Genomic DNA, 26,636 nt, shown 5'->3' with positions numbered 1-26,636 from the left:
TGCTTTGGCTGATTGGTTTATAATATATGATATGAAACACAAAGAGGCAGGGCTGACTGATTGCAGGCCATCAATCTTTGTAATGCAGGAATAGTGTATTGTTTCTGAGAAATGGGGCTTTGGAGCAATAGGCGTTTGTTTTCCGGAGAAGATTCTCTGCCTGGATAGGTTTTGTTGTGTGGAGTGGCCCCGGGCACTATTTAGGAAGGAACTCTTTTTAATTTATTAGACAAAAATGGAACCCGGCAACGCGGATAATTTGCACCAAACCCAGTGTGTGTAGTTGTTATGGAACATTCCAGATTTCCACACTGCATATTTGCATCATAATGGTGGGAAATGGCTTTTAAATCTAATTCCCACAGCCAAGGTGCTCTGTAATTGTATTGGCTGGATGGTGGAATACACAGATAATGCTGAGTATATGAATGAGGCAACTGATGAGACAAAGAAGAAAGTCTGACACATTTTAAAAGTATATCTTAATATAAACATTTTATTCAGTGCATTTTTGTGTATACAACAAATAATAAACAACTGGAAGTTACCAGGCAGCCACAGTGTCTGCCTGTAAATGTTGTTTTCTCAGATTTAGCCTGGTAGTTTGGAACACATGATCCAACATGGGTTAATACACATAGCCTACATCATGCAGCTCTAGACCAGAATTTCCCTGCTTTCTCCCATGCAACAGATAGGTTCACCTAATACAAACCACCTCCGGAGGAAACCAAGAAGAGAAAGCCTCCCAGAAGCATGTACCAGAAAGAAGTTATGTAGCTGAAGGAAGGAGTACCTAGCCCACAAAAAGGGTCCTTTTTGTACATAATTGTGTTTGTACATGCCCTGTGCAAGAAAGGGAAGATGTTCATTTTTGTATGTTTTTTTCTTTTTTTTTTCTTCACTTTTACAAATATGACGTGTCCTATAAAATGTTAAGCCACCTAAAAGTCCACAGTATTCTTTTTTAAATATAGAAAATATTGTCACCACAATAAGTTACTCAAACACATAACAAGCATCCTGGGAAGGGGCTTGCACCATATTCCTATGGTGAACTGTATCAGTCAAGAGAAGTCGACAAAAAAGGATGGCGGGGGAGTCGAAGTATGACACAAGCACAGAGGGAGGAAACGGATCACGAGGACAAGAGACGGAGACGTTGTGACAAAGTGGTAACAGAAGGGAATGGGAACACAGAATAGACGTTTCATACCTCGGTCATCGAGCATATCAGCAAAAAGCACAACATCAAGCACGCTGCCAACTCCAAAGTGTTTAAAATCACTCTCTTTGTCCATTGTTCCTGTTTTCCACAAAATCTTTGCTTTCTTTCATCAAAAATGTACAATGAAAAAAAAAATTCCAGCTTTGCCTTTATACTGGCTTGGTTTTCAGCGGCTTAAAGGGACACTCTTTCGTTCTGTCTTTGGTTTGCTGGAACCCCTTTCAATGATGAAACAGCAACAAAAATACAAATACTGAACAATGGTAAGGGAAGAGAACAAGAGGGGACAAAAACAAAACCGGTTTTCAAATAAAAAGCTCTCAGCTAATTCAGAAAATTAGCGAAAACCAAGGTGCAGCTGTGGCATTTCTGAAAAGAAAACAAAAACTGCAAGAGAGCCACACTGTCCCTTATATTTCAGGTCAGCTGAACATAGGCTTCATTTTCCCATGCTAGAGAGCTCAGTCTCTGAGCGTGTGCACTAGGACGCAGGAGAGCTACCGTCTGGCTGGCCACAGTCCCAGCAGCACTAGGCTGTGCCACACCAGGGAGTTTATAGGCTTTGTATTCACAGAAGCATGGATGAGACAGAGATCAGGGCTTGTACTGTACCACTGCAGCCTTGTACACCAGCACTATTACTGGCTGCCCTGAATGCCTACATGTCTAACTTCCTGTCCCTGTCTGACAGATGCACGAGTGCTTGGTGTCTACATGACCAAAGAAAAGATGTTGTCCACAGGAAATTAAGAAAATTAAATAAGATAAGGATGAGCTAACTGGTACGCGATCATCACCAAAAGAGAGTGATCAAGTAAATAAATAAATAAATGTCAAGACCAAAACAATATTTTAATTTGTTATTTTATGTCCAGAATGCTTTATGTGCCTTTAAGTTTCTTACTATTGATGATTTTTTTTGATGACGACTGACCAAGATGATACCTAACTGTTTTTTTTATTGATGGTGTCTGGATGTTTGTGTGTGGTTTGTTGTCGTAGCTAGTCCTGAACCGCTGATCGGTGAGAGAAGTCTGCTTGAAGTCACGCTCTGCTGGAGGTAAGGTTTTGTGGTTCGGCCCCAGGCCTGGGTTCGGCTACCGGGCTACGTCGATTCGTTCTGGCTCACGGCTTTGCCTCCGTTGAGCACAGCCGAGGCACTCCGACTCTTGGTGGGTGTGCCGCTGCCGGAGCGGGAGAACTCTGTCAAGTCATGGAGTGATGGCTCTCTGTACATTGCCACTGTGGAAACACAGAATAAAGAAGAATAAGACAAACTGGCATTTTGCATATGAGCAACAACAGAAAACATGAACTGTGTTGCGATTGCGACAATTAAAAATAAGGCCAATCCCTTGCCCCTCTCTCTCTCTGTTTATCATGAGTCTACTGCTGGAGGAGTGCGAGCTCTGTGTCTGGGACAGAATGGCATTAAGGATCAACAGATTATCGATCTGGCTGATTGTCGGCCACAATATTCAGTTTTTTTTCAGCCTCTGTCTACAGTCCTTGCTCGATGTCCAACCCACAGCACTGTCTGATTGGTTACACCTTATGAGTAATAGTCTATCAACCTGAGGGCTGCTGTGCCACAGACGGAGACGAACACAGTCTGGAGCTGCTTTGATCAGCCAACTGAGCTGTGTGTCGAGACGTAAGGCAGCAGATATTACTGAAGTTGTTAGACATCACAAGGCAATACAATGAAGTTGCAAAACACCTGCTGTTTCTGCTGGTAACATTCCTCTGTTAGTCTCATCGTAGTAATTGGAGGAAACTTATGTATAACTACAAGAACTTTTAAGGAGACGAGGAGGGAGTGAGACAGTGCCTGGTTGGGGTGATAGATTAGTAGAGTTTATCATTGTTTGGTAACTATAAACAGATGATTGCTGATAATACAGACATTTCATGCAACAGACATAGTTTATGTAACACAGATTTACTAATGGGCATTAAACCCACAGTGGACCAATTTATTTGGGGAGTTTGTGTTATTCTTTATTTGACATTAAGGTTGTCATTTTTACTGCACATTATTCCAAATATGTATTATTGTTCTCCTTGATTACTAATAAAAGGTATTGCTTAGATGATCCCTAGTTGGCATCACACAGCTAACGTTACCCAACAGTTATTAACGGGTTTAATTAGAGAGTCAAGTCTTTTCAGTGTCAGAGGGAGATTGTTGGGACCCTTTTAATGGCTTGATGTCGGATGTTAGCCGCTGTTGCTGTGTTAGCTTGTGCTAACCGGGCAGAAAGATCTGGAGAGCGGCTTCTTACAGAGACAGTTCTTCAACACTGCTGCGAACGGCAGCAACAGCTGGTTATTGGCAATCAGCCACCCAACCCACCTTCATAAATACATTCATAATTCTGGGGGAAACACTGAATGCTCATAATAGTAGGCTCTGAATATGAGACAGCATCACAACTATTTTTTTGCAATTTTCTCTTGATCCCCCAATTTCATTGCAGAAAACTGCTATAAACATTGCAGCATATGTCACAATTTATTGTATACAGATAGCAATAAAGTGGGACTGCGCTCTGGTTTGGTAAGAATATTTCCAGTGATGGTATAACATAAGATCTTACTTACAGTTCCCTACAAACAGCTGAATCAAGAGATCACAACAGACCAGGTTGGTGCCAAAGTAGAAAAAAAAATCCTATATCCACAGCGTGGCATTATAAATTCAGTAGTTGCTAGTGCTTTAGCTTTGCTGTGTATGCAGCATTGGCCCGATGTGCATCTCAGCAGGCGCTTTTCAGAGAAAATATCAGTAATCTGAGTCTTTGGTTTCAGGATGTTGTCAACATCCTTCTGCCCAGAATGCTATTTGATGTTCATTCCTAAGGGAGTGTGTGGCTGAAACAGCAAACCCAGTCCTTCAGACTTCACTTAGCCCAGCATTTTTTTGTTACAGCAGCAATCTGGAGACCATCCTCATACACATCAATCAATGGCAGAGTTCCACCGGGAAACTGCTGATGATTGGTTCCAGTCTTGTTAGTGACAGTAATGTATGATTATAATGGTGGGCGACTGACCTCTGGATTACGGTATCACCTCAACACCACTGCTGCTATTCATCTTTAAGCATTAATCCTCAATAACGACCATCCGTGTTGTCATTTTGCACATTCCTTCACAAGCCCCCCCGCATAGACGGCTTTTGACAGACCACAGTACACTTTTTCCGATAGAGGTAACCCTTTGTGACTTGCATCAAGAATTTCCGGAAGAATTGTAAGAGGATTTTCCTGTTTGGATGGAGCAAGTTCAGCTCACGTCATTCAAACCCAGACGACAACAGAATGAGAGGCTGTGGGTTGAGACTCACAGACTGGAACCAGAGGAGTAGTGAGTAATGGCTGGAGGAGATGCCATTGCCAACGCAGAGACAGCTTTTTAATTGGTGCCCTGTAACACCACTGCATCTAAATCTTTATGAGCTGCTGGAACAAATTCTCCTTTATTTCTCTCTCTCTCTTTCCCTTGCAAAGCTCTTTCCATGCTGCTAGCTACATCTGGATTTTAAATTATGTACAAGATTTAGTAAATATTGTGCATTACTGGATAATTTAAAGTTTGTGCAAAAGAAGGAGAATTACTTAAATCTTTGGGTATTACAACACACGCAGTTATTAAATCTGTTTTTCTCATTTTGGTTTTGCTGCTGGACCTTTAAAAAATACTATATTTCTCCTCGTGGATAAAATACACAAAAGGCAGCTGAGGGTAATGGTTTTGGGAATCTGTTAGATTTACTGTCTCACCCAGCCTATATCTGTCCTTATTATTCTCTTTTTCAGTATTTTCTCTCGGCATAAAGCAAGGCAATCATTCTCTGGCTATTGCTCTTAAGTGTGTTTGAGACCCCCTGGATGGCCCGTTAAATGAAAGTGAAAAGCTATTACAGCGATCTCCGAGGGCAGACATAGATTCCTAATAAGATGCTGGCTGGAGGAGCTCCACCAAAGACACAAGAACGGGCGGCGTCACATTTGCAAATTGAGGAAATGGAGAATTTAACCCCAAGCTGGAATATCCAGCACTGTAATCACTGCTGGGTATCTGAAATTAACCTCATATTAAGATAGTTAACACACAAATGTAAAACATCTATAATTGCTACTGTCTTTGGTGTGAAGAGGATCCATCTCACCAGGGATATTTAATCTTTCAATTAAAGAGTGGAGGCTTGATTTCCAGTGGAAATAAAAAAGATTGCAATGATCGATACTGACCTCGTCTTTGGAGGAGCATGTATGCTTTAATTCAGCCTTAACACAAGATTATATGATTCCTTTTTTCACTGATGATTATAGATACCGTCAAACTAGGGTTAGGCTGTATATTGATATTATGTTGATACTGTAATATGAGCCTAGATATAATCAGTTTTGGATATCTTAATATCATAATGTTATCTTTTCCTGGTTTTAAAGGCTTCATTATAGTGAGTGGATGTGACTTACTAGACTGTTCTAGCTGCTTTATTGTTTGCCTTTATCCACTTAGTCATTATATCCACATTACTAATGATTATTTTCAAAAGTCATTGTGTAATATTTTGTTAAAGTATCAACAGTAAACTGTATGATATCTTTGCAATATATTGACAAATGTTGTCGAAAATATTTTGATATTTGATTTTCTCTATCACCCAGCCCGATCTCAGCTGAAAGAATCATATTTTGAACAACCTGTAGTCACCAGAATAAAATGTTGGCATTGTACGTTTCTGCAAACCACAGGTATGTAACATGTATACTTTTCGCATGTAGCGTATCAATATTCCTACAGTGATGTAGTTCAGATTACATGTATAGTGAGCTGACTTTGTCATTTTTAGGTGGAAGGTATGGTGGATGGCTTGAAACCTAAGCGAGATCCCGGCCAAGCAGCAGACCACTGTTCAAATCCAACAAACAACAAAACTGCTTTTTTAGCATGACAGCAGGGCCTTTCTAGCCGAAAATTGTGGCACCAAAACCAGGTGTTTTTATAGTCGGACATCACAGCATTTCCAGACGCAGTTGTGGTGAAAAGACCATATTTTTTCCTGACCCTGACCAAGTGGTGTTTTTGCACCTAAACATAACCACACGTTAACAACAGCATTGTAGAAACAAAGTTTCATCAACCAATCAATCAATTCATGGTTCGCAGAAATGTACAGGACCACATTTAAATTGTATTTAGGAAGTATACATTCACAGGACACTTAATTTTATTGTATAGTGGGGTTTGGTTGGGTTCAATGATGTACTGAACTTTCTAATATTTTGTTCATCCCATATATGTATTTGAGTAGTGCAAAATGTAAGAAGCACATGTCAATATGATGCACTCAGTACAGCAGCATCACCAACTATGACCTCAAAAATAAACACAAAGTAGAATTATCAGTTTTCTGAAAAATTTCAACAAAACCTGAAAATGTGTATGTTTTGTGAAAGAAGAATTCATGGCAAAACTGTTATAATCGAGTACATTTAACTGTACAGGTGTACCTAACAAAGTGGTCAGTAAGTGTAATAATGCAGTAACATTCTTGAAGCTAGCAAAAATATATCTCAATAAAACTTGATCATTTAAATGTTGCCCAAATCCCCTAATCTTTGATGATTATATTATAGAGTACTGAATCTGGTGCTTCATTAAACCAAATGGTTTGACTGGGATTATAACTTAATTATCTTGTCACCCAGTTACTGTAGGAGCCAGTAATAACTTGACAGTGCCAGTAGGCATGTTAATGTTCACACACACACACACAAAAGAATGAAGCGAAACTATAAAGAGAACCACGTGTGACGGATCCAAACCGTAAAACTTGACAATCAACAATCTAAAGAAACGGCCCTCTTTTCATCATTGTTTGGGCTTTTTGCGTCGCAAGGCTTTTCTTCCTTACTGAGAAAAAAAGTGCTCCTCTTTTATCCCACTGAAGTGAAAACAGACTCACTCTCTCTCTGTCTCCTCTGTGCTGACAGGTAAATCTGTGTCTTGTTGAAGATGAAAGGAAACTGTGGCCTTTTCAACAGAGAGGACCATTTCTCCCTCTCCCCTCCGTTTCCTCTGTTCTCCACATTCACCACATTACCACACACATAGCCTGGATGGGTGTGGTTCTCTCTCTGTGACTTTACTGTACTGAAAATAAAGTCCTGGGTGCTACTGTTCAAAGCATTAAAACATATTTGGTCCCGCTGCTTGTGGTCGCAGACAATGGCTCAGCCTCGTTCTGCACTGTGTCTGCAGCATACTGTGACCAGTGAGAGGAAGATAAGTCTACACCAGCATCTCTAAGGAGAATGCTAAATGGCAAAGGGTCATGTAGAAAGCAGCTCATTTAGTAAGAGAATATCCACATGGGCTGGAAGTATAAAGAAAATGGGGACATTTAATTAGAGAGGAGCTAGTGGTTCTCAGGGAAGGTCTCTTATTATGAAAAACAACTCCTTTGCCAACTAGAAAAGTGATATTGCTGAATAATTAGAAAACTTTCTCAATAGATTGTCGTCAGAGCAATTTTATCTCTGATGCCGCATAAGATGCCAGTAGACTCCATCAGAGCTTCGTGTTGGACGGTCGAGTAGCTGCAGAAACACCTTCCCCAAGCACCTTTCTGACATTGGAAAGAGTGGGGGAACCATTTCTGTAACTTAACAAAACTGACAATCTGACATTCATAGACTTTAAATTTCTCTCTCTAGCTCTAATATTTCTATTATTTCTGTCACTTTTCATGTGAACAACTGAGTGCCACACTATGCATGTCTACCAGAAGAGCCTATTTGAAAATTTGTGCCTTTATTCCCATTTTCAAGCTAGGGCTGGGTGATATGGCCTTAAAATAAATCACGATATTTTTAGGCTAAATCGCGATACACAATATATATCAATATTTTGAAATCTCCTCTAAACTACTGTAGACTACTAAAATACTAAACTAATAAATAAACTACTGTAACCTGTAAGTAAAGTAAAGTGCTGTTACAGTGTAGTTAAATAAAGTACTGTTATGATAGATAGATACGTTTTTAAAAAAGTATTGTTATAATGAAACAAATTGAAGCGGAACCACTGCTGCTTTTATTCTGAAACATCTGGCTCATCTCAGGTCATAAGTGTTAATATGTTTGTTGTGAACTTGAAGCTTGCATTGTGCCGTTTCATCTCAATCATGATAATACTGATATAAATTTCAATATCACATGAAAAATTCGTATTGGGATACTCCAATTGACTTGTTGACATATTCACGTCATACTGTTACCCACGGCAACAACAAGCAAGGCTGAAAGCGAAATTATTGCCGACTCTACAGTGGTTCCATAAAGAGGAGCAGCTTCAGTAGTGTGGGATATACGATGGCGTCCTCAATGTTTTATGAACAGCCCCGGACTTCTCAGACTCTTGTAGCGAGTTACCGCTCAGAGGGAACTCATTCAGCGGCTCCTCTGGCAGCAGCACAGCGTCTCTGCCTCTCTGTGTCGTCATGTGATTTTGTCATAAACCTTTGGTAATGTAAACTTGCGTGACGCTTGCGGCTCAACAAAAAACTACATATATGTGAATGTGCGATAGTTGTGGTATCATAACAGCCTGTCAAAGGGTTACAGCGTAATGATTAGAAGAGAAATGGCAGAGCATAAAGGTCCAGGTGGAAAAAACAACTCAATTATTAAGGAATATCGCATGTTGATTTATATATATATATATATAGATCCCAGGGTATATTTGTTGTTTTGTGAGCTGTTTAAATGTGTAATTTGAGGTAGATTTTATTTTGTTGAACTATTAATAATATTGTATACAGAATCTGAATCTCACTCTGAGTTACTGTTGTTCACAAACTAAAGAAATGAGGGATCATTATTGTTTAGTTTTTACTGAGTATTTGAAGAAAAAATTTAAAACTATATCACTTATTTAGTTGCAATTCTATTTTCTTAAATTTATAATATATATTTTTTTCCTACTAATTTGTCATATTGTCAAAAATATCGTTATCGCAAAAATACCCTGAAATATCGTGATATTATTTAACAGCCATATCGCCGACCCCTACTGTCGCTCAACAGTTAGATGTTAGCAGTTAGCTTAAAGTTAAGCTTTACAGTGGCGCCATTAAACGTGAGGATTTATTCCCTGTGAGTGCTAAACAACCTAACACCTCTCCAGTTAATATATTAATAACATTTGCAAGTCATACTGGTGCTCCATGGTCGCAAAATGTGATTAAATAGTTGCAGTCTGGAGCCCTGCAGATACAAAAACACACATCTAGCCTGCTCACACACTATAATTTAGAAGTGTGTAGTCCGGATAGGTGGTGTAGTGCACGTGGTGTAACATGTTTGTGAGTCTTTCTCTTTGTGTCTGTGAGAGCGAGAGAGCCATAGGAGTGAAAACACGAACTGAAACACCAACATTTTATAACATTTTATAGTTGATAATGATATCGTCATTTTATTCATCCCACGTGGAACAAGCTGCGATGCATCGAGCAGGCCATAATCAATACATCGCCCACCCCTAATTCAATCTATATCACGCCTCCCCCACCTCTATGACAGCCAGCTTTTCACACTGCCTTCAAGTGAAGCCATTTAGAGCAACTACAAACACTCGACTCTTTATGGAGTAAACGTAAAATGTAAAAGAGGATTAGGGAAGCCTTACCCTTTAGAGGTTTGGGAAGGAAGTGGGCTGCTGGCTTGTTCTTCTTGACATGGTTCCCCTTCATGATTTCTCCTTCTTTGTTCAGACCGAGGTACCAGCCCCTGCCCGACTGCTGCTGCCGGTATATCATGGAGGAGTATGTCACATAATAGTTCTCGAACACCGACTCCTTGAATTTGCACTCTGGCGTAAAGTGTTCCTGGGAGAAAAAGGAGAAGCAGATACAGTGTATAGGAGTTGTTGGACAGTAATTCACAAGGTCTCAAGAGCCTCTGACATCCTGGTATGAACAGACACAGCTGAAATGCAATAGTTCATTACATTAGAGTGCAACTTAATAACGGTACATTGCGCTGCATATTCAACTCGCAGTAGGGCACGAACGGAGGGAAGAAGCTATCTCAAGGCTCAAGCCCCTGCTTTAAATTATTTTGCCTCTTGAGAATGTTTCAAAACTATTCATTCCATTTACTGTCGTGAATAATGTAGCACTTTATAGCATAGATAACGATGATATGACAGATACAGAGGAGCATTAATAAAACATACAGGCGAGATGAAGAGTATATTCTCATTTTGCTCCAAGCTGTTAATTATGTATGGGCAGTTCATTAACTCTCAGAGTTTTGTCCGCTATATTTAAGATTTGGTTGGACACAATAATTTAGTACGGCCATTTCACTTATTATATTACGTATTTAAGTGCTTAACTTCTTTTAAACTACAAAAAAATGATTGAATTGCTTTCACGGGATGGCTTTAATGGGTTTATATGCAATCTATGTGCACTTGGGTAGTGCCTGCAAGGTGTGTGTGTTCTCCAACTATCTTTTTATGCTATCTGGGTGCTTTCTTATCTCTTTCACTAATGAACTGGCTGCGGGGAGACTCCCTAGAGACATGCGATTTTGCTGTTCATCCTCCGGACTCCATACTGTGCAAGGCTCCCCTCTCACTGTTTCTGTTTGGTTTAGAACCCAGTGCCTGTATAGGATTTGGCCATTAATGCTACAACAGTGTGGCTGAAGTTTATTTCCTCGGAGGCAAGGATTGTGTGTGTGAGTGTGTGTGTGTGTGTGCATAGGTCTATGAGAGTGTGTTTTTGTCCAATTTGTAGAGCTGCTTGGGCAGTGAGTCTACAAAACAGTGTCTAATCAGTTAGAAGACAATTCCCCCTGAGAGAGCGCGAGGGACAGTGTGTGCTAGTCAGAAGAGGATTGTTCTTGCCACGCTTTTAAATCGTCTTCTTAGGACACTTTGTACGCCAATAAAAATACATATGGTATATGCAAACACAGTTGGAATAGCCAACGGGTCAAACTCACAATGGAAACATAGTGAGCTCTCTTAGAAAGAGAAGGATGGATGCCTCTTTCAGACTGAAGCTGGTCTAACTCAGGATCAGTCCTATTCCAGTTAAAAAAAACCCAAAAAACATCACTTTGGTGGGTGACAATGGCGAGAGTGATGACATGTCCCCAGGGCCAAAGACCCACTGTGAGATCATGACAAACAACATGTCACTACCAGACAGGGAGTCATCTATAACAGCCTCTGTGTTTTTTATAACAGCTTAGCAGCGTCACTCTTCATGTGCAGCACTAATAGAACTTCAAAAGACTGAATGAGGTTCATGCCTGGTGATGTGCTTCACTCTGCTGTTGAAGCTTTTGTATTCTATACAATGGAGCGAAAACATAGAGAAGCCTTGTGACATAAAAGCAGTGAACTGTAAGGGGCTGGAAAATGTTCACTTGTTGAACTTGATAAAAGATCAGCTTGGTATACTGCCATATTGCACTGTGCCCATTTGAGACAAAGAACTTAGACCCACCTACAGTAACTGACAACTGCTCTCATTTAATGTAAAACATATAGATTAATTGATACATAACAAATTGTTTTGCTCTCTCTCATTGTTATGCCCAGTTCAGACCAAAGAGTCGTGACGAGACGAGTTGAAACGGGCAACTACTTGCAATATTCATTCATTGTGAAGAAAAGGCATGTTGGGCAATTCCGGTAGTTAATTTTAAAGCCAATGTTGGCCGATACCGATAATATCATGCACGATAATATCATGCTGATATTATCGTGCATCCCTAGGCAAGATGCTTGTGGAACGGAATAGTCATGTCAAGAGTGTGTTTGGTTTGTCCTCTCTGGGCTACTGTAGAACAACATGGCAGATCTCGTGGAAGAGGACCTGCTCACTATGTAGATATAAACGGGTCATTCTAAGGTAACAAAAACACATCAATTCTTAGTTGATAATCACCTGAAAAATAATTAGAAACATACATAGAAAGGCATAACTTTAAAGCCCAGCTCAGACCAAAGATTTGTGACGAGACAAGTCGAAACAGGCAACTACTTGCAATGCGGCATTCTGCAATGTTCTAAGAACCTGCTGGTTCACACCAATGCAACTAGATGACACTGTGTATCATCTGTATGCAACAGCTCTCTGTACTTCTGTTCTGATTTCCAGATTTTCAGACTTATTTTGTGGCTGAATATAATTTATATCTTCCTAAAATATGAATGAGGATAGTGATAAAGAGATACTGGCTACAGTTGCATTTGTAGTAGTGATGAAATGGCGGAAAATTGAAACAAAATGAGGAAAGGGGGCATAAGAACATACAGTGGGCAGTAGAAGTGATACACCATCTGACACCAGCACACCATGAAGACACAAATAGAGGGCTTGGTGGGGATGATTGGCTTTCAAAAAAAGGTGACGAGCTCTACTTTCTAAAACTAGCATCCGGTAATTTGACCAGCTGAGTTTCAGGTGACACCATCAGCCGGCTTGAGTCAAGCTAAGACTGGCCAGTTTACACCACTGCAGCTTTTCTCTGCAACGTTCTTAAATGGTTTCGTCTTGTTGCGAATCACTGGTCTGAACCGGGCTTTAATGTCATTCTGCTGTTCTCTGCCGCTAACCAAGAAAAGATGTCATGTTTTTGCCTTGTTATATTTATCTTTGAACAAACATTCAAAATTTTATTTCCTTCGATGTCAATTTTTACATGTGGCATCAAAAATGGTATCAATATTTCTCAAGGTACTGTACTGCAGTTAGTAATTCCAGTATCGTGACAACACTACACTCATTCATCACCCCCTCTCACTGATGGAGCCTTCACAGACCACACTAGGCAAAAATCTCTGACAGAAACAAAGCTGAAGTCACAGGAAGCTTGTGACATATCACCTCAATGGGATACATCCTGTTGGCTCAGCTCTGGCTCTCAGTTAAGCTGCAACATCACAGGGGTACCAAACACTCCATTTGAATAAATGCTAAGCCCACCAGGAGGGCTGCAGAACCAACTGGGAGCTTACAGTGTTAGAGTTCAGGAAGAAATTATTCTTCCAACTGTAAAGACAAAAAAGCTGAGGGATTAATCAAAGAAAAATGACAGTATGCGCTCTTTGTTTTATCATTGTTAGTGCAGACGTATGAAGGTTTATGTTCAGGGTTAAGGTAAGGATAATGATCGTTCTCGACAACAAAGACATTTCTTTTCTCTCTAAGCCTCCTAACATATACACACTCTTATACACTTGAACATAAAAATGTCTCCTCCATACCCTACCGCTGTCCCACATGTGCCCCATACCAAACAGTAGTAATTGCCAGTACATTGGCAATAACATGGTTCGTAAATGACTTTTCGCGTGTTAAAAGAAGAGACAATCTTCCCTCGATGTTCCATAAAGAGTCCTCAACAAGACATGTAATAGTAATCAAAATATATTTCAAACACTGTATTCTGATAATGATTGAGACTTCCAAACCTTGTGAATATGTAGTATAGATGCAAAACTCTTCTGCTCCTGCTGGAAGTGTTGTAATGTCTAATGTCAAATTTTCATCATGTTAGGATTCATATGCCTTGAACAGCCATGATCAGAGCCCGTTAACTGGGCTTCCCATGTGCAGATTAGCAGATACTCAGCCTGCTGTCTGTTAGATGAAAGCCAAAACAGCAACATGGTAATGAAACAAAACTCCCACCCGATGCAACTCCAAAGTTATAAAGATTCTGAAAGCTGAACATAGAGCGTCTATCTCTAATCGTCTTCACAACCACACACACGTTCAACCGTCAGTTTACCATGACATACAGCTCAGTTGTGGGTGGGGATTGCTCGCCAGCCGTTAACCCTCACTGTGAGGATGCAGTGTAACTAGAAATGTGCTTCGGAAGTAATATTTGATGTCAAAGAATACCATTTCATGTCATGCCATGTTGCAACAGTAATATATTGACATAACACTGTGTACAGCATAATATATTTGATCTATCAGCAGATTAAGTAACAGCCTGCACAGAACAGTAAATTTATAGTCGTTCATAAAAGAAAAAAAAGGTTACTAATTCATTCAAGGTCTACATCAACAATAACATATGAAGAAATTATGAAGAGAAAAACACTGACTCAGACCTAGGGCTGGGTATTGTTTAAAAAATTACAATACAAGTACCCTTAAAGTGATATCAGTACCAATAGATTAAGTCATAAAATTGCTGCACAGAACTGGCACTAAATGACAGGAAACAGCAGCTTAAGTGCCAGGAAACACCTTTTAATGTATTAAAAAGCTTGTTAGTGTGTCAACTGATATTTCTTGTTTGTCGGACGCTATAAATTGTCAAGTCAAATTGTCAAATGTCCAATCCTGTGTTTTATGCATTGGTATCATCATAGGAGAGATTTTTTTTCCTACTTCATTGGATACCCACTGTGTGAATGGAAGCATTCAGTTGCATAAAATGCCATCATACTTTTGAACGTTTTGGTGACATCTTGGCACACTGAACTGCCAAATCTGTCAAATATACCACGCTCACATTAAATCAAAGAACACTTGTGGTGATTGGCTGCAAGCAAAACCATACAAAAAGTAATTTTTCAGATCGAATTCAGGTATCGTTTAACTGCAGCAGTTTTTATAGCACTTGGTACTGGGTTACAAAGCCCGGTAACTTTAAAGGTATTGTGTACTCATATACCAACATCCGTTGTTCATCTGTAGTCACTATCAGAGTACTTGGTTTATAACAGTTGAGGTTCTGCGCTCATGCCATAGAAATCAATATCTGTTCAAGGCCATGTCTGCACTTAGTTTTGCCTTTGATCTCAGGGACCTACCATAGATTGCATGTGTGTCTTGGCTTTGTCTACCAAATGCTGCCTGGTGCCTTAAAGGATAGGTTTACATTTTTTCAGATATACTGTATATTAAAACAATGTGTCCATGTGCACATGTTCATTGAATGACTTTATGTATTGGTTGCTGCAACTGTTCCTCCTGTTCATACAGCCTCCCTAAACTGCTTCTAGTGTAAGTGATAGTCTATACAAAATGCAGTCTTAACTTCAGCTATGCTCATATGAGGCAGCAACATGTGATGTTTGCTTGGGTTTCAAGTCAGTTTCAAGATCGCATACAGAAGAACTAGGAATAACATGAGCTTTTTAGTATGTTATATTCAGTGTAACCATTTTTGGTTACAACCAATGTTAGTTAAGGTTTGTAAACTTCACAGATATTTATTATGTCTTTTGAACCCATTAACAGGGCAAAGGATGGTGAATCCGGTCTACTGACCTCAAGCAAAGCTTTAAATCTCTGTTTATAGGACCTGTTTAAGGGGTTATGAAAGTCCTTATGCCAAATACGGTAGCTGAATAATTTAATGACTGAAAGGTTTCTTCTGTTTTACTACTAAATTTTGGAGGAGATGCAAGATATTTTCCATGATTGACAGCAGTTTGCACGGCATCCTTCTCTCCAAACTGTGAACAGCTCCAGATTAGTTTGAGCACCAACTCAGTGTTTTTGATCAGTGTATTCAGTTTGTTTGCATTGCCAGCTCTGTTGCTTCTGCCCCAGCAGATTGCAGCAATGTTGCACTCACAATAGCACAGAGGTAAAAGATTTGCAACATCTCCCTTCACATATTAAAGGAGCTAAGCTTACATAAAACAATAAAGAGTGCCCTGGCTCTTTTCACAGGCAGATCACTGTGGTCTGTGAGTTCTTTAGTAGTAAGCTACTGTATAGCAATATTCTTCAAGTATTATGGTGTGGTCACACCACATGCAAAGCGAATATTTTGTACAGCATGATAACATACAGAGTCAATGCACAGATGCAGTTTAAATTTTCGACTTGCTCAAGAAATTTGCATAACTCTGTATCAAGAGGGCCTATCAGTATTGAGATCTGGTTGAGACATTACCAGGAATCAGAAATGGAGGACAGTATTATCGTCACTGTCTGTGGGCACCTGGAGCTTTGTGACTCAATGTCAGTACTTTACAAAGACGAAGCAAAAAACGACAGGGCTTAGAAGAGGTGCTGGTTCAGAGCACGAGGCCTCCGTGTTCACCATGTTTGCATCACTTGATTCCAGCTGTCGGTTGTTCTTTTCGCCAAACCAAGGTAACACATTAGCGTTAGCTGCCTTCCCCAATTAGTTAGCACAACTGTTAGCCCAGCTGTTTAGGGTGAATATTTGACAGTTGCAAAATACTCCCCCCCCAAAAAAACCCCACTACAGTGGCCGTATTTGTGTCCTGAAACCTGGCACCTCTTAGTTTAGTCATCTAGCACGCTGGATTGGACCCTTTGGTGGGCGGGTTCTGGCCCACGGGCTGTATGTTTGACACCCCTGGACTAGGTGGTTAAAGGTGCAGTATGTAGGGTTTAGTGGCATCTAGAAGTGAGGTTACAGGTTGCAACTATCTGAATACTTCTCCGCTCTCTCCTCCCTCTCCAAGTATGAGGAAAACCTTCAGGTGAAATAAAAATGTGAAAGACCCTCTTTCAAGCCAGTGTTTGGTTTGTCCATTCTGGGCTACTGTAGAGTAGTGCAGCATGGCTTGCTCCCTAGAAGAGGACTTGCTCCTTACATAGATAAGAAGGGCTCATTCTAAGCTTATGAAAATTAACTAAAATAATGAAGCATAATTGTAGATATTATGTTCCATTTCTGTCAATAGATCCTCCTAAATCCTGCTCACTGCACTTTTAAATGTATCATAGATTTCCCCCTTCTTTCATTTCTGCTTAATTATTTAATTCAGATATTTTGTCCTCCACTTCTGTCTTAATCCTTCTAGAACATTGTTAATTTCTTGACTGTTCTTCTCTTTCGATATCTAATTGTCTTCTTTTTTCTTGCCGTCTGACTCTGATTAGCAGCAGCAGTCTTAGAGAGGCTGGGCAGCATCCATCTCAGTTATGCTCGGGCAGCAAGTGAGAGCCAAACAACGGGCTGCTCAGCTCTCGAGCCAGGAGTTCTGTTCTACCTCTAATAATGAGCTTATGTGGATTTGGCTGGTTACACACGCCCTGGAGAAGAATAAGAGTCTATTGATAAACAGACGCATACAGATACAGGCACATTGAGAGCCAAGATGGAGGAGAGGCTGCTGGCCGGTACTGCTGTATTGGAGTGGGTCTATGGACGACAGGCTCACTCAGACTGACACAAGGAGGGGCCAAAATGGCAGGGGATCCCCATTTCTATTCTAACAGGACTGTGATAGACAGAAACATTCAGATTCTTTTGAATGGGCTCCAGTAGCGTCTCCTTCAGTCAATAGCATATCTATTGTTCACTGAAACCAATCTCCCGGTGAAAAAATCACTTTAATCATGACTCCGGTGCCAGATAGAGCGAGGGGAAATCACTTTAGAAATAAAAAGCAGGACACTATCTGCATAGAAATAATATCAGTCATGTCATCTCCCTCCCCCCACGTATCTATGGTGGTTTGACTAAATGGACTTTTAATGATCCCATTACACTACACAGGCTTTTCCTTGAAATATGCAACTACGACAAGTCCTTGTCCAAATGATGCGCAGCTGGCAACCTCACTTACACAATGTCCAGGCAAGCGTTTTTCTAAAAAACGATTACAGCATTGTCTAAGCATACGTAATGTTGTTAGGAGCTGTGCCCTTTTCGTACAGAACCAATTGGGCCAAAGCAAACTGAGATGAAAGGCTGTGGTGTGTTTGATACAATGAAGATTTAGATTAGCTGCATAGCCCTGTTGTGTAAGTCTGTCAGCTGTTCCTTACCCTGCAGGCTATTTCTGTAGCTGTGAGAAAATTTGTGCTCTGTGATACATTTCTCTACATTGTATGGACGTGGAATAGGAAACAGTCCATCCCTTTTCATTCCTCTTTGTAAAGCATCTGTGTGGGGGACGAGCAGCATTTTCATTTAACCTAACAGACCTCTCAGTTTTAACCCATGCTGTTGGACCTGCCTGGTAGATAGGAAAATTAAAGTGAACAGAAAGCTTTAGGGTCTTCTATTCATGTTTGATAGCAGCTTAATTTTTTTCAAGCTAATACAGTGCCAGCAGTGACATCTGGTTTCATCTCACCCTCCATTATTTACATATCAAGTTATCTTTTCACCCTGATGCAAGGCCAGTAACTCAGATTTTTATTTATTTTTTAATTAAACTGACAACATTCACAGCAAACTTTAAGGGATACTTTGGCGATTTCAAACCAGCTTCCTATCTTAATAATGTGGGTAGTATAAATATGGTAAACTTCCCTCCATCTCACCAGCGCCCAGATCTCCCTGCTCATCTCTCAGCTTGAATTGTGTCATCCAACGGATTTCGCTGGCTCTAGGTCTGTTGCTTGAACTACAGATTTTACTTCACATTATTGTATGCCTACCACCACAAGACACAAAGGTTGAATCCAAATGTCCAGACTTCACCACACATGCAGAATTGGGGAGTTTGTGGGCGTGTTCCGGGGAAGTCTAGTGTTATCTGCAGGAACAGATGAGTTTGGCACTGTTCATCAACTTATATGACATGAATATGACTGCAGCGATACTTGAACATTTCCACGGCAACGAGTAAAACAGTGTCAAGGGCTGTCTATCAGCCGCTTGCAGTCTCTGCACTCGCAGACTTTATGTGATGACGGTAAATACGTCAAACTATGTACAACTGAAGTCCATGAGGCCTGAGTCTGCAGGTCCAGAGGGTGGACATTTGGATTCAGCCAAATAGTATAGAGACAGAGTGCAATGCGTCATAATCTGAAAGCCACACCCCCCAAAGGGGAAACGAGGCCCGCTTTCCCCTCCGCTTCTTCGCTCGTTTGCTGTCATTCTGCCTCCGCAGCCGCGCCTTCAAGTCTCCATGACTGAATTGCTAGCTAGCTAGCTAAAATCATTAGCTATAGCTAGCTAATAATTAGCTAATAATAAGATGGCAAAGGATTATTTTAGCATGCTATGCCTACCAGAGAGGCATGCTGGTAGATTGATAGAAGTGCTAGAGCGGACCGCTGGAATGGACAGCTTTAGCTTAACGTACATAAATACAGTTAACTTTTACTCTAAAAAATACATTTGGAGGGTTTGACAAAGTGTTTGCTGCACACATAGGCATACCGAGTGTCAGGATCCCACAATTTCTTCCCTGTTGAAGCCTCAGGTTTGCCTGTATCCACTTTTGTCTTCTACAAGGTTCCGTTTTTCTGCTTGGCAGCTGATAAAAGCTAAGCTCTGGGTTTTTATTGGCCGTGCAGCCCACCACACAGATCAAACTGTGAAACTAAGGAGTACTGATAAAAAATAAATCAAGATTCTGTTACTGTTTTGCCTTTTTCTTGCCAAAAATGTTTTAAGACACATATTTTAAAGCACTGTTTGCCTGTAATACGAGTTTTCTGAGGCGGCCAAAAAAACTGAGATCAAATTCTAGAACTATGCTGCGCTAATCAAATATGAAACTAGATTCTATTACTGTGCTGCCTATTTCTCACCAAAGATATTTTCAGAAATGTATTTTAGCTTAATGTTTAACTGTTATTTGAGATTGCATTTTACCAGCTGGCTGACATTGTTTTCTATGTCAAAACAGCCAATCTCCATTACATCACCTACCAGCGCGAGCGAGTATTGGTACAGTGCAGCACAGTGCATTCTAATAGTTACAGGTTTTCTATCTCTCGAGCTAAAGCAAATGCCACAGCCCTTTGCCTCTGTTTTCTTTGGTCATATAACTACAGTTTCAGAAGTATTTGTGTCCTCCTACTGTATAAACAGCCCAGTTTTATAAATAGACCATCTTTCCAACAGTGAAATAGTTTTCTAATTTTTAATTTCCACCCTTACCCCGCAAAAATACAGTAAAAGGACATCAGTGTAATTACTTTTGCACAGCCTTAGATTGAACTTTATCGGTAACACAAAAGGTTTGCCTAAAATATGCTTCCGTCCTCTCTGCTCTGCCATCCCTCCTTGCTTTTTTAAGTGTCGGTAATACCCGGCATGCAAATCTCATTTCAGTGCAGCGTTCATTTCAAATCTCAACATACAACGACACATGTAAGCTTGCCTGTACATTTGTGTTTGATCTTGCATACAGACATTTCTCATACATAAATTTATTTACAGCTGTCTTTTTAAATGAAGTGAATTTTATATCGGGGCAAAGGGCAGAGAGAGGCAGAGAATGGTCTTGTGTTTTACAGCGATGGGGATTCTCGGCTTAAGTTATGGCAGCATTGCCTGAGCTCTTTATTGTCCAATAACTGCATATAGGAAGGAGACACTTAAAGGCTGATGCAAGTGTTGAGTGAAACATACTAAAGGATGTTTCTCTGCCCACTTTCAATATCCATGAATGTAAAACACACAGACAAACTGGCACAGGCACTCACTGCCCATCTGTAAAAACCTCTTGTACTCTATCATACAATTACACAATTCAGCAGTGGTAAGGGTAACTGTGAAATGAATATTGCATTAGCAAGGCAGTCATGTCAAGAAAACACGATCAATTATGATGCACTCTCAAGCAGCATTCTGTTGGCTTTAAGGGAGTAATTACACCCCCATAGTGTTTTCCTGATCCAATCAGCAGGAGGAGAAATACTAGCATTATGGATCTGATCTCCTCTGTAAAGATATTGGCCGGATTTTTCACAAGAGAAGCCAAATCAATGCTGCACACTGCCCCGTGTGTATTCAGCTGCCATATCGAAACTAAGATGACACCAATTATGCCAATGGAATCAGGACTGAGTGCTGTGCTAGTTTCTTTGCAGACACATCAATGCTCGTAAGACTCACAAAAGCTAATGCTATGGCTGTGCGGTGAAGACAAATCTTCCTAAATCCGGCTTTTCAATGGCCCAGTCTTTTCAGTAGAGTGGAAGTGGATTAAAAGGCACCTTTTTTTCTTTAGCTAAAGATAAAGTACACTCATAGTGTTCATTTGTTTGGGAATAAATTGGAGAGCTTTAAGCTAGTGGAAAAGACCCTTGCAAATACCAAACACAAATAGACACACCCACACAGGGTACACGTTCAAGCCAGTGGTGCGCGCACACACACACACACACACACACACACACACACACACACACACACACACACACACACACACCACAAACTAGTTAATGACACAGCTCAATGGAGTGAAACCTTACAGCAGTGGTTATTTACCAAAGGCATTGTGCTCACTAAATGGATGAAAAGGCATGGGTGTGAGCCAACCTCATATCTAACAAGGGTGTATAAAACAAATACATACTGTACAAGCACAATGATATGCAGCTGTTTTCTGTTTGTATTTTTATTTATATTTATCCTACATACATAGGAATATAATTTTATTGTTCTACTCTGAAGGATATAATAAAACAACCTCTGCTTCCCTAATTCAAAATTTCAACGACACTCCTGAAGCATTACCCTGTTTTGAAGAATTTATACCTAAATCTCGACTAAAAATGGGAGGAAAATAATAAGTGACTTGAGTGAGAATGTAGATGTAATGCTGGTGTCACATTCTCCTAGCAGCCTCTTTTTTCTTTTCACCACCTCCTCATCAACATCATTCTTTTGTCTTCTCCTGTGCATTATTCAGATTACCTTGCTTTTCATTTTAGATGTTTGGCTGGCATCCAGAGTGCGTTTATAAATGAATAAGAATGTGATTACTTCAACCCAGTCGCCAGAAAAAAAAAAAGATTGCAATGTTATGTCTCTGCAAACCATGGATATTTTATTATGTAGTGGATACAATGAAACTTTATGTTTTGCAACAATGCTGTGGTGAAGGTGTGGTTAGGTGAGGGCATAAAAAACACTTGGTTATGATTAGGAAAAGGTCATGTTTTGGCTTCAAACACCCATGTTTGGTGGCACAAAAGCTGCTGGAAAAGTAGGGACAGGTTGGTGAAAAACACCTAGGTTGGGTGCCTCAAACGCCACTGTCAAACGCTATGATGTGTCTCTGAAAAACATCCAGATTCGGTGGCTCAACCACTGGGAACACTGCAATCTGTCAGTGAAAAACATACAGGTTCAGTGGCTCAAGCGCCACTGGGAAACGGCCAGTGGATTGGTGAAAAATACTCAGGTTTTATGGCTCACACGCCGCAGGGAAATGCTGCAATGTATCAGTGAAAAACATCCAGGTTCAGTGCACCAAAAACTGCTGGAAACACTGCGATTGGTGCCAAAAAACAGCCCTTGTTGTTTGTTGGTCTCAAACTACTGTCTGCAGTGGTCTGCAGCTCGGTGGGCGTCTTGCCCAGGTTTCACCCTGTTCTTTAGAAATGCTAATATGGCACATATGAAACATACAAATGTAACGTATCCTTGGTTTGTAGTAACATACAGTGCGGATTTTTGCTGGTATCATGTCGTTGTCTGGCAGATGAAAATATCAACGGACTAAATGTGCACTGGGAAATGTCATTGTCAGTTTCATTGATAGCATGTTAAATAGCCTAATATTGTGTGACCTATGAGATAAGTTGCCAAGACAACTTAGATATAAACTTGTATTATGCAGACAGGATTTTGGGATATTAATTACTGACGGATCTGTTTATCTTACTGTTACATTTAGAATTTATTTTAAGCTCCTCCTCCTTGTATACAAAGCCCTAAATGGGCTCAGACCAAGCTAAATCGCTAACTCCCTTGTCAACTATTTGCCTCCAAAAACACTGCAATCATCTGCTGCTGGTTTATTGGAGGTTCCCGGCAACAGCTGGAAGATGATCAGGGATGCAGCCTTTGTCAGTTACGCCCCAAAGCTATGGAACGCACTACCTATGGATATCAGAGAGGCTAGCTCGCTAAATATTTTTTAAAAGAAAGCTAAAAACGTAACTGTTCACTTTAGCCTTTAACTAGCTCTGACTTTGCTCATACAGGTCTGAAACTCTTTATATTTACACTTTACGCTGCTGCAACTCTATTAAAATCTAACTTGATTTTATGATTCATAGTTTTACAACTCTTTGATTTTATGAATCAATTAATCCATGTTTTAAACTGTTTAAATGTGCTTTTATATTGAATTGCCTTGTTTGTCTGTTTTATGTTCATTGTCTGTTTTCATGTGATGCACTCAGTGCTCATACTGCCCTTATTGTAAAGCAGTTTTTGCTGCATTTCATGTATGAAATGTGTTATATATGTATAGTTTATTATAATATATTTATTATTGTTATAATAATTATCCACGGAAACTGTGCAGGGTGCGTCCCTGCCTCCTCAGAGCATATACCATATCCACAGCGGTCATGGTCTTCCTCTTAGCAAGTTCGGTGTAGTTAGGTGACGGCATCCCAGACCTCGTTCTCCAGGAAGACCTTCAAACACACCGCAGGTCTCCTTGTAGACGAGGCAGGGGATGTGCTTAACACTGAGCCAGACGGTGGATAGCGGCGGGCTTGGTGATTTATGCAGATGCTTGGCACACCTAGTCCTTTTCCTTTTTTGCCTCTAAACCTCTTATTAGTCACTGTCATCAATAGACTGCTTTTTCATTTAGTTTACTCTCTCAAGTTATTTAATGTTAAGTGTTTTATTGCCGTTTAAATACAGGCTATTATATGGCCATTTAAAACATATGTCTGGTAGTTGTTCTATATTAACGGCCATATTGGCTGTCAAAAAAACCCTGAATGCAAACTTTTTCTTCTGCCAACTGGGCTGGATTGGTCTCGTGTCTAATGCAGGAACTTTCACAGGAGGTACGACCATGGCAGATCTTTCACCGGCCTGGTTATTTAGGCAATAAAAGAGCCTGTAAACCTCACCGTTAACCTGATAAATATGTCCACCCCAAGAGCCCTGAACTCTCCATTTTACACACACTCACACAGAGCAGTCTAGACGAGACTCAACTGGAGCCTCAGTGACTCACACTAATTCAAATATGACCCACCAGGAAATTAATAACACCACTTCAAAGGCACCTCGCGAGATATGTGGACACCACTTAGCTCAGGATCTAAAAATATACCCACATATCTAAATACATATCAAGAAAGCTCCAAGGCTATTTTCTAGATTCAGTAGAATATTGAATGCATTGCTACAGATATATAAGAAGATGCTGGGCTGGTAACTGTGAATTTTCTCAGATTATTTTAGATGACGTCGACAACACTTTTTACTTATGTGTAATAGAGGATGCTTTGGCAGCTCTAATGCAAAACTTGTTCCACTACATTTGCAAAGGTAGAGGGGCAAACAAGAAAAGAGAGGATAGTAAAGTAAAATACATATTAATTGGCTCTTCCTCTCCCACACATTGACACTGATGGATGAATATATTTTCACTGGTGTACTGCATTCTGCCTCTCCCACACATGTGCACTCTTTTTCTCACTCCTCCTTTCTCTCTCACTCTCTTTTTTCCTTGGTGTATGCTGTTATACCTACAGAAAACAGTTTGTACAAACAGATGCACATACACAAGATGCATGTGATGCAGCTCTAAAAGCCACTCAAATTAATCAGCTATCAAAGAAAATGCATAAAATCAAGTTGAACTTAAACGTGCATATACATTATACATTTATAATTTAGTATGCATTAGAATGTGTATGTTAAAGATGTAAATTGACTATACATGTAAATCATGTGAATCCTATTCATGATATTGCAAACATTCATTCCAGTTTCCACTCATGCATGCACTTATGCACACATGTAGAATAATGGGTAGCATCCACATCCGAGCAGCAGCACGTCACCCCCCCCCCCCCCCCCCACCACCACACACACACCCAGAATACGTCATCTGTTGTCTCTCCACAGTTGATTGGGAATCTCCTTCCAATGCTGACCTGCTATTGGCTGGTTTATTGTGTGGCTTCAAGGCAGCACTTTACCATAGCAGCAATCCCAGTAAGACAGGCACTATTAGGCAGCCAGCTACACATTCAGTTCAATTCCCTCTCTAATTTAGCTGAAATGGAAAGCTCTGCAACCCACCCCCCCGACTGCTTTCTTCCAATTCAACACACCTACAAGATGTACTGTATTTCATGTGAGGGCTGGTATTTAGCACAGCATAGATGGTATACAGTATGTAGCATGCAGCATTCTTTTTTTCTTTTTACGCTCTTCACCATTTGACTAAGATTTAACACGTTTATGCATCACAAATACACAAAATAGAATAAAATGCAAATGCAGTGCTTGCAAGAAGAGTTTAGTAATGTTTAGATTTTACTTATTGTGGTTCAAATTGTAGTTCTGCTCTCTTATACATATCATTTTGAATCCTGATTCCTTTTTTTTAGTTCAGTGTTGGAAAACTAAATATTTTATAAGTAAAATCAACCCTTGTTTTTAGCAGATACACTCATTCATCTTAAATGAGTTGGTAGCAATTAAGTTTATCTACACTGTACTTTATATAGCACCTCTCTAGAACAGATGTCAGAAAGTGCTTCACAATTAAAAATCAACACGCACAAAAACATATAATAAGAGACGCAATGTGAGAATGTAAAAACCAAACAAAGGCAATTTTAAGTGTAAAGACCTTTGCACACTATTTTTTGCAGATTTTCTGCGTTTTTCGCATCCATCAGAAGCCTTTAGAGACATTTGACCAAGGATCAGTGAAGAAAATGTGGCGGCGGGACACAGCCATGATGAGACAGAAGAATGGGGCGCACAGAATCATTTCATAACTCAGATAGCTTACTTTCAACAGGTCAGATAGTAATATTCAGGTCTATGATGATGAAGAGGAGGAGGATGTGGAGATAGAGAGGGAGGACAGCTCCACCCTTACATGCAACTGCGGTGCCAAATGAAAGACCGGGAGGGAGTGGTGACAGCCATAGGTAATTTCAGGGGAGAGAGGCAAAGGAGGAAATGTGTCTTTTCATTTTGTCATGAATTTTCGCAATGCATAGAATGATAAAACGCATCAGAATCAGTGTGCAAGGTTTCTGTGCGTAATGATTGTTTTCTGATGATAGATTTAAAGAAAGGACTCAGTGTGCAAAGGCCTTAAGTCTTGAGTTTAGTAGTGAGTTTAAAAGTCACAACCTCCAGTACATGGACTCCTTTTAGTTTTATGCCTGAAGCCAAGTAAGACAAACAAACTCCAGTCAGTACCTCAGAGACCATCTAGTGATACAGCGCTGTAATAGCTCACTGATACCGTAGATCATAGGATCCTCCTGTCTCGCCTGGAACAGTGGGTAGGTATCACAGGTACTGCCCTTCTATGGTTTCAGTCCTACCTCACTGATCGGAGCTTCTCAGTTAACTTAGGGGAATTCAACTCAGCTATGGCTCCTCTCACCTCCGGTGTCCCCCAAGGCTCCATTTTGGGCCCCATCCTCTTCTTGCTCTACATG

The 26,636-nt window shown here is 40.3% G+C and overlaps 1 protein-coding gene across 5 annotated transcripts in view; it reads right to left on the bottom strand.

Moving 5' to 3' along the window:
• Positions 1 to 480: 480 nt before the first annotated feature.
• The window catches only part of fgf13a (fibroblast growth factor 13a), a 146,961-nt gene continuing 120,805 nt past the window's right edge, over positions 481 to 26,636 (bottom strand). For all 5 annotated transcript variants that reach the window (XM_050042906.1, XM_050042908.1, XM_050042905.1 and 2 more), the window contains 2 exons: positions 9,932 to 10,130; positions 481 to 2,470 (listed from right to left, as the gene is read on the bottom strand). In XM_050042906.1, coding sequence (XP_049898863.1) covers positions 2,334 to 2,470; positions 9,932 to 10,130 — 336 coding nt within the window. In that variant the 3' untranslated portion in view covers positions 481 to 2,333. The remainder of the gene's footprint in view (positions 2,471 to 9,931; positions 10,131 to 26,636) is intronic.

The sequence above is a fragment of the Epinephelus moara genome, chromosome 4 (assembly GCF_006386435.1).
Source record: "Epinephelus moara isolate mb chromosome 4, YSFRI_EMoa_1.0, whole genome shotgun sequence".
Classification (NCBI taxonomy): domain Eukaryota; kingdom Metazoa; phylum Chordata; class Actinopteri; order Perciformes; family Serranidae; genus Epinephelus; species Epinephelus moara.
The sequence above is the reverse complement of the archived record's forward strand: the minus strand, read 5'-3'. Positions and strand labels throughout refer to the sequence as shown.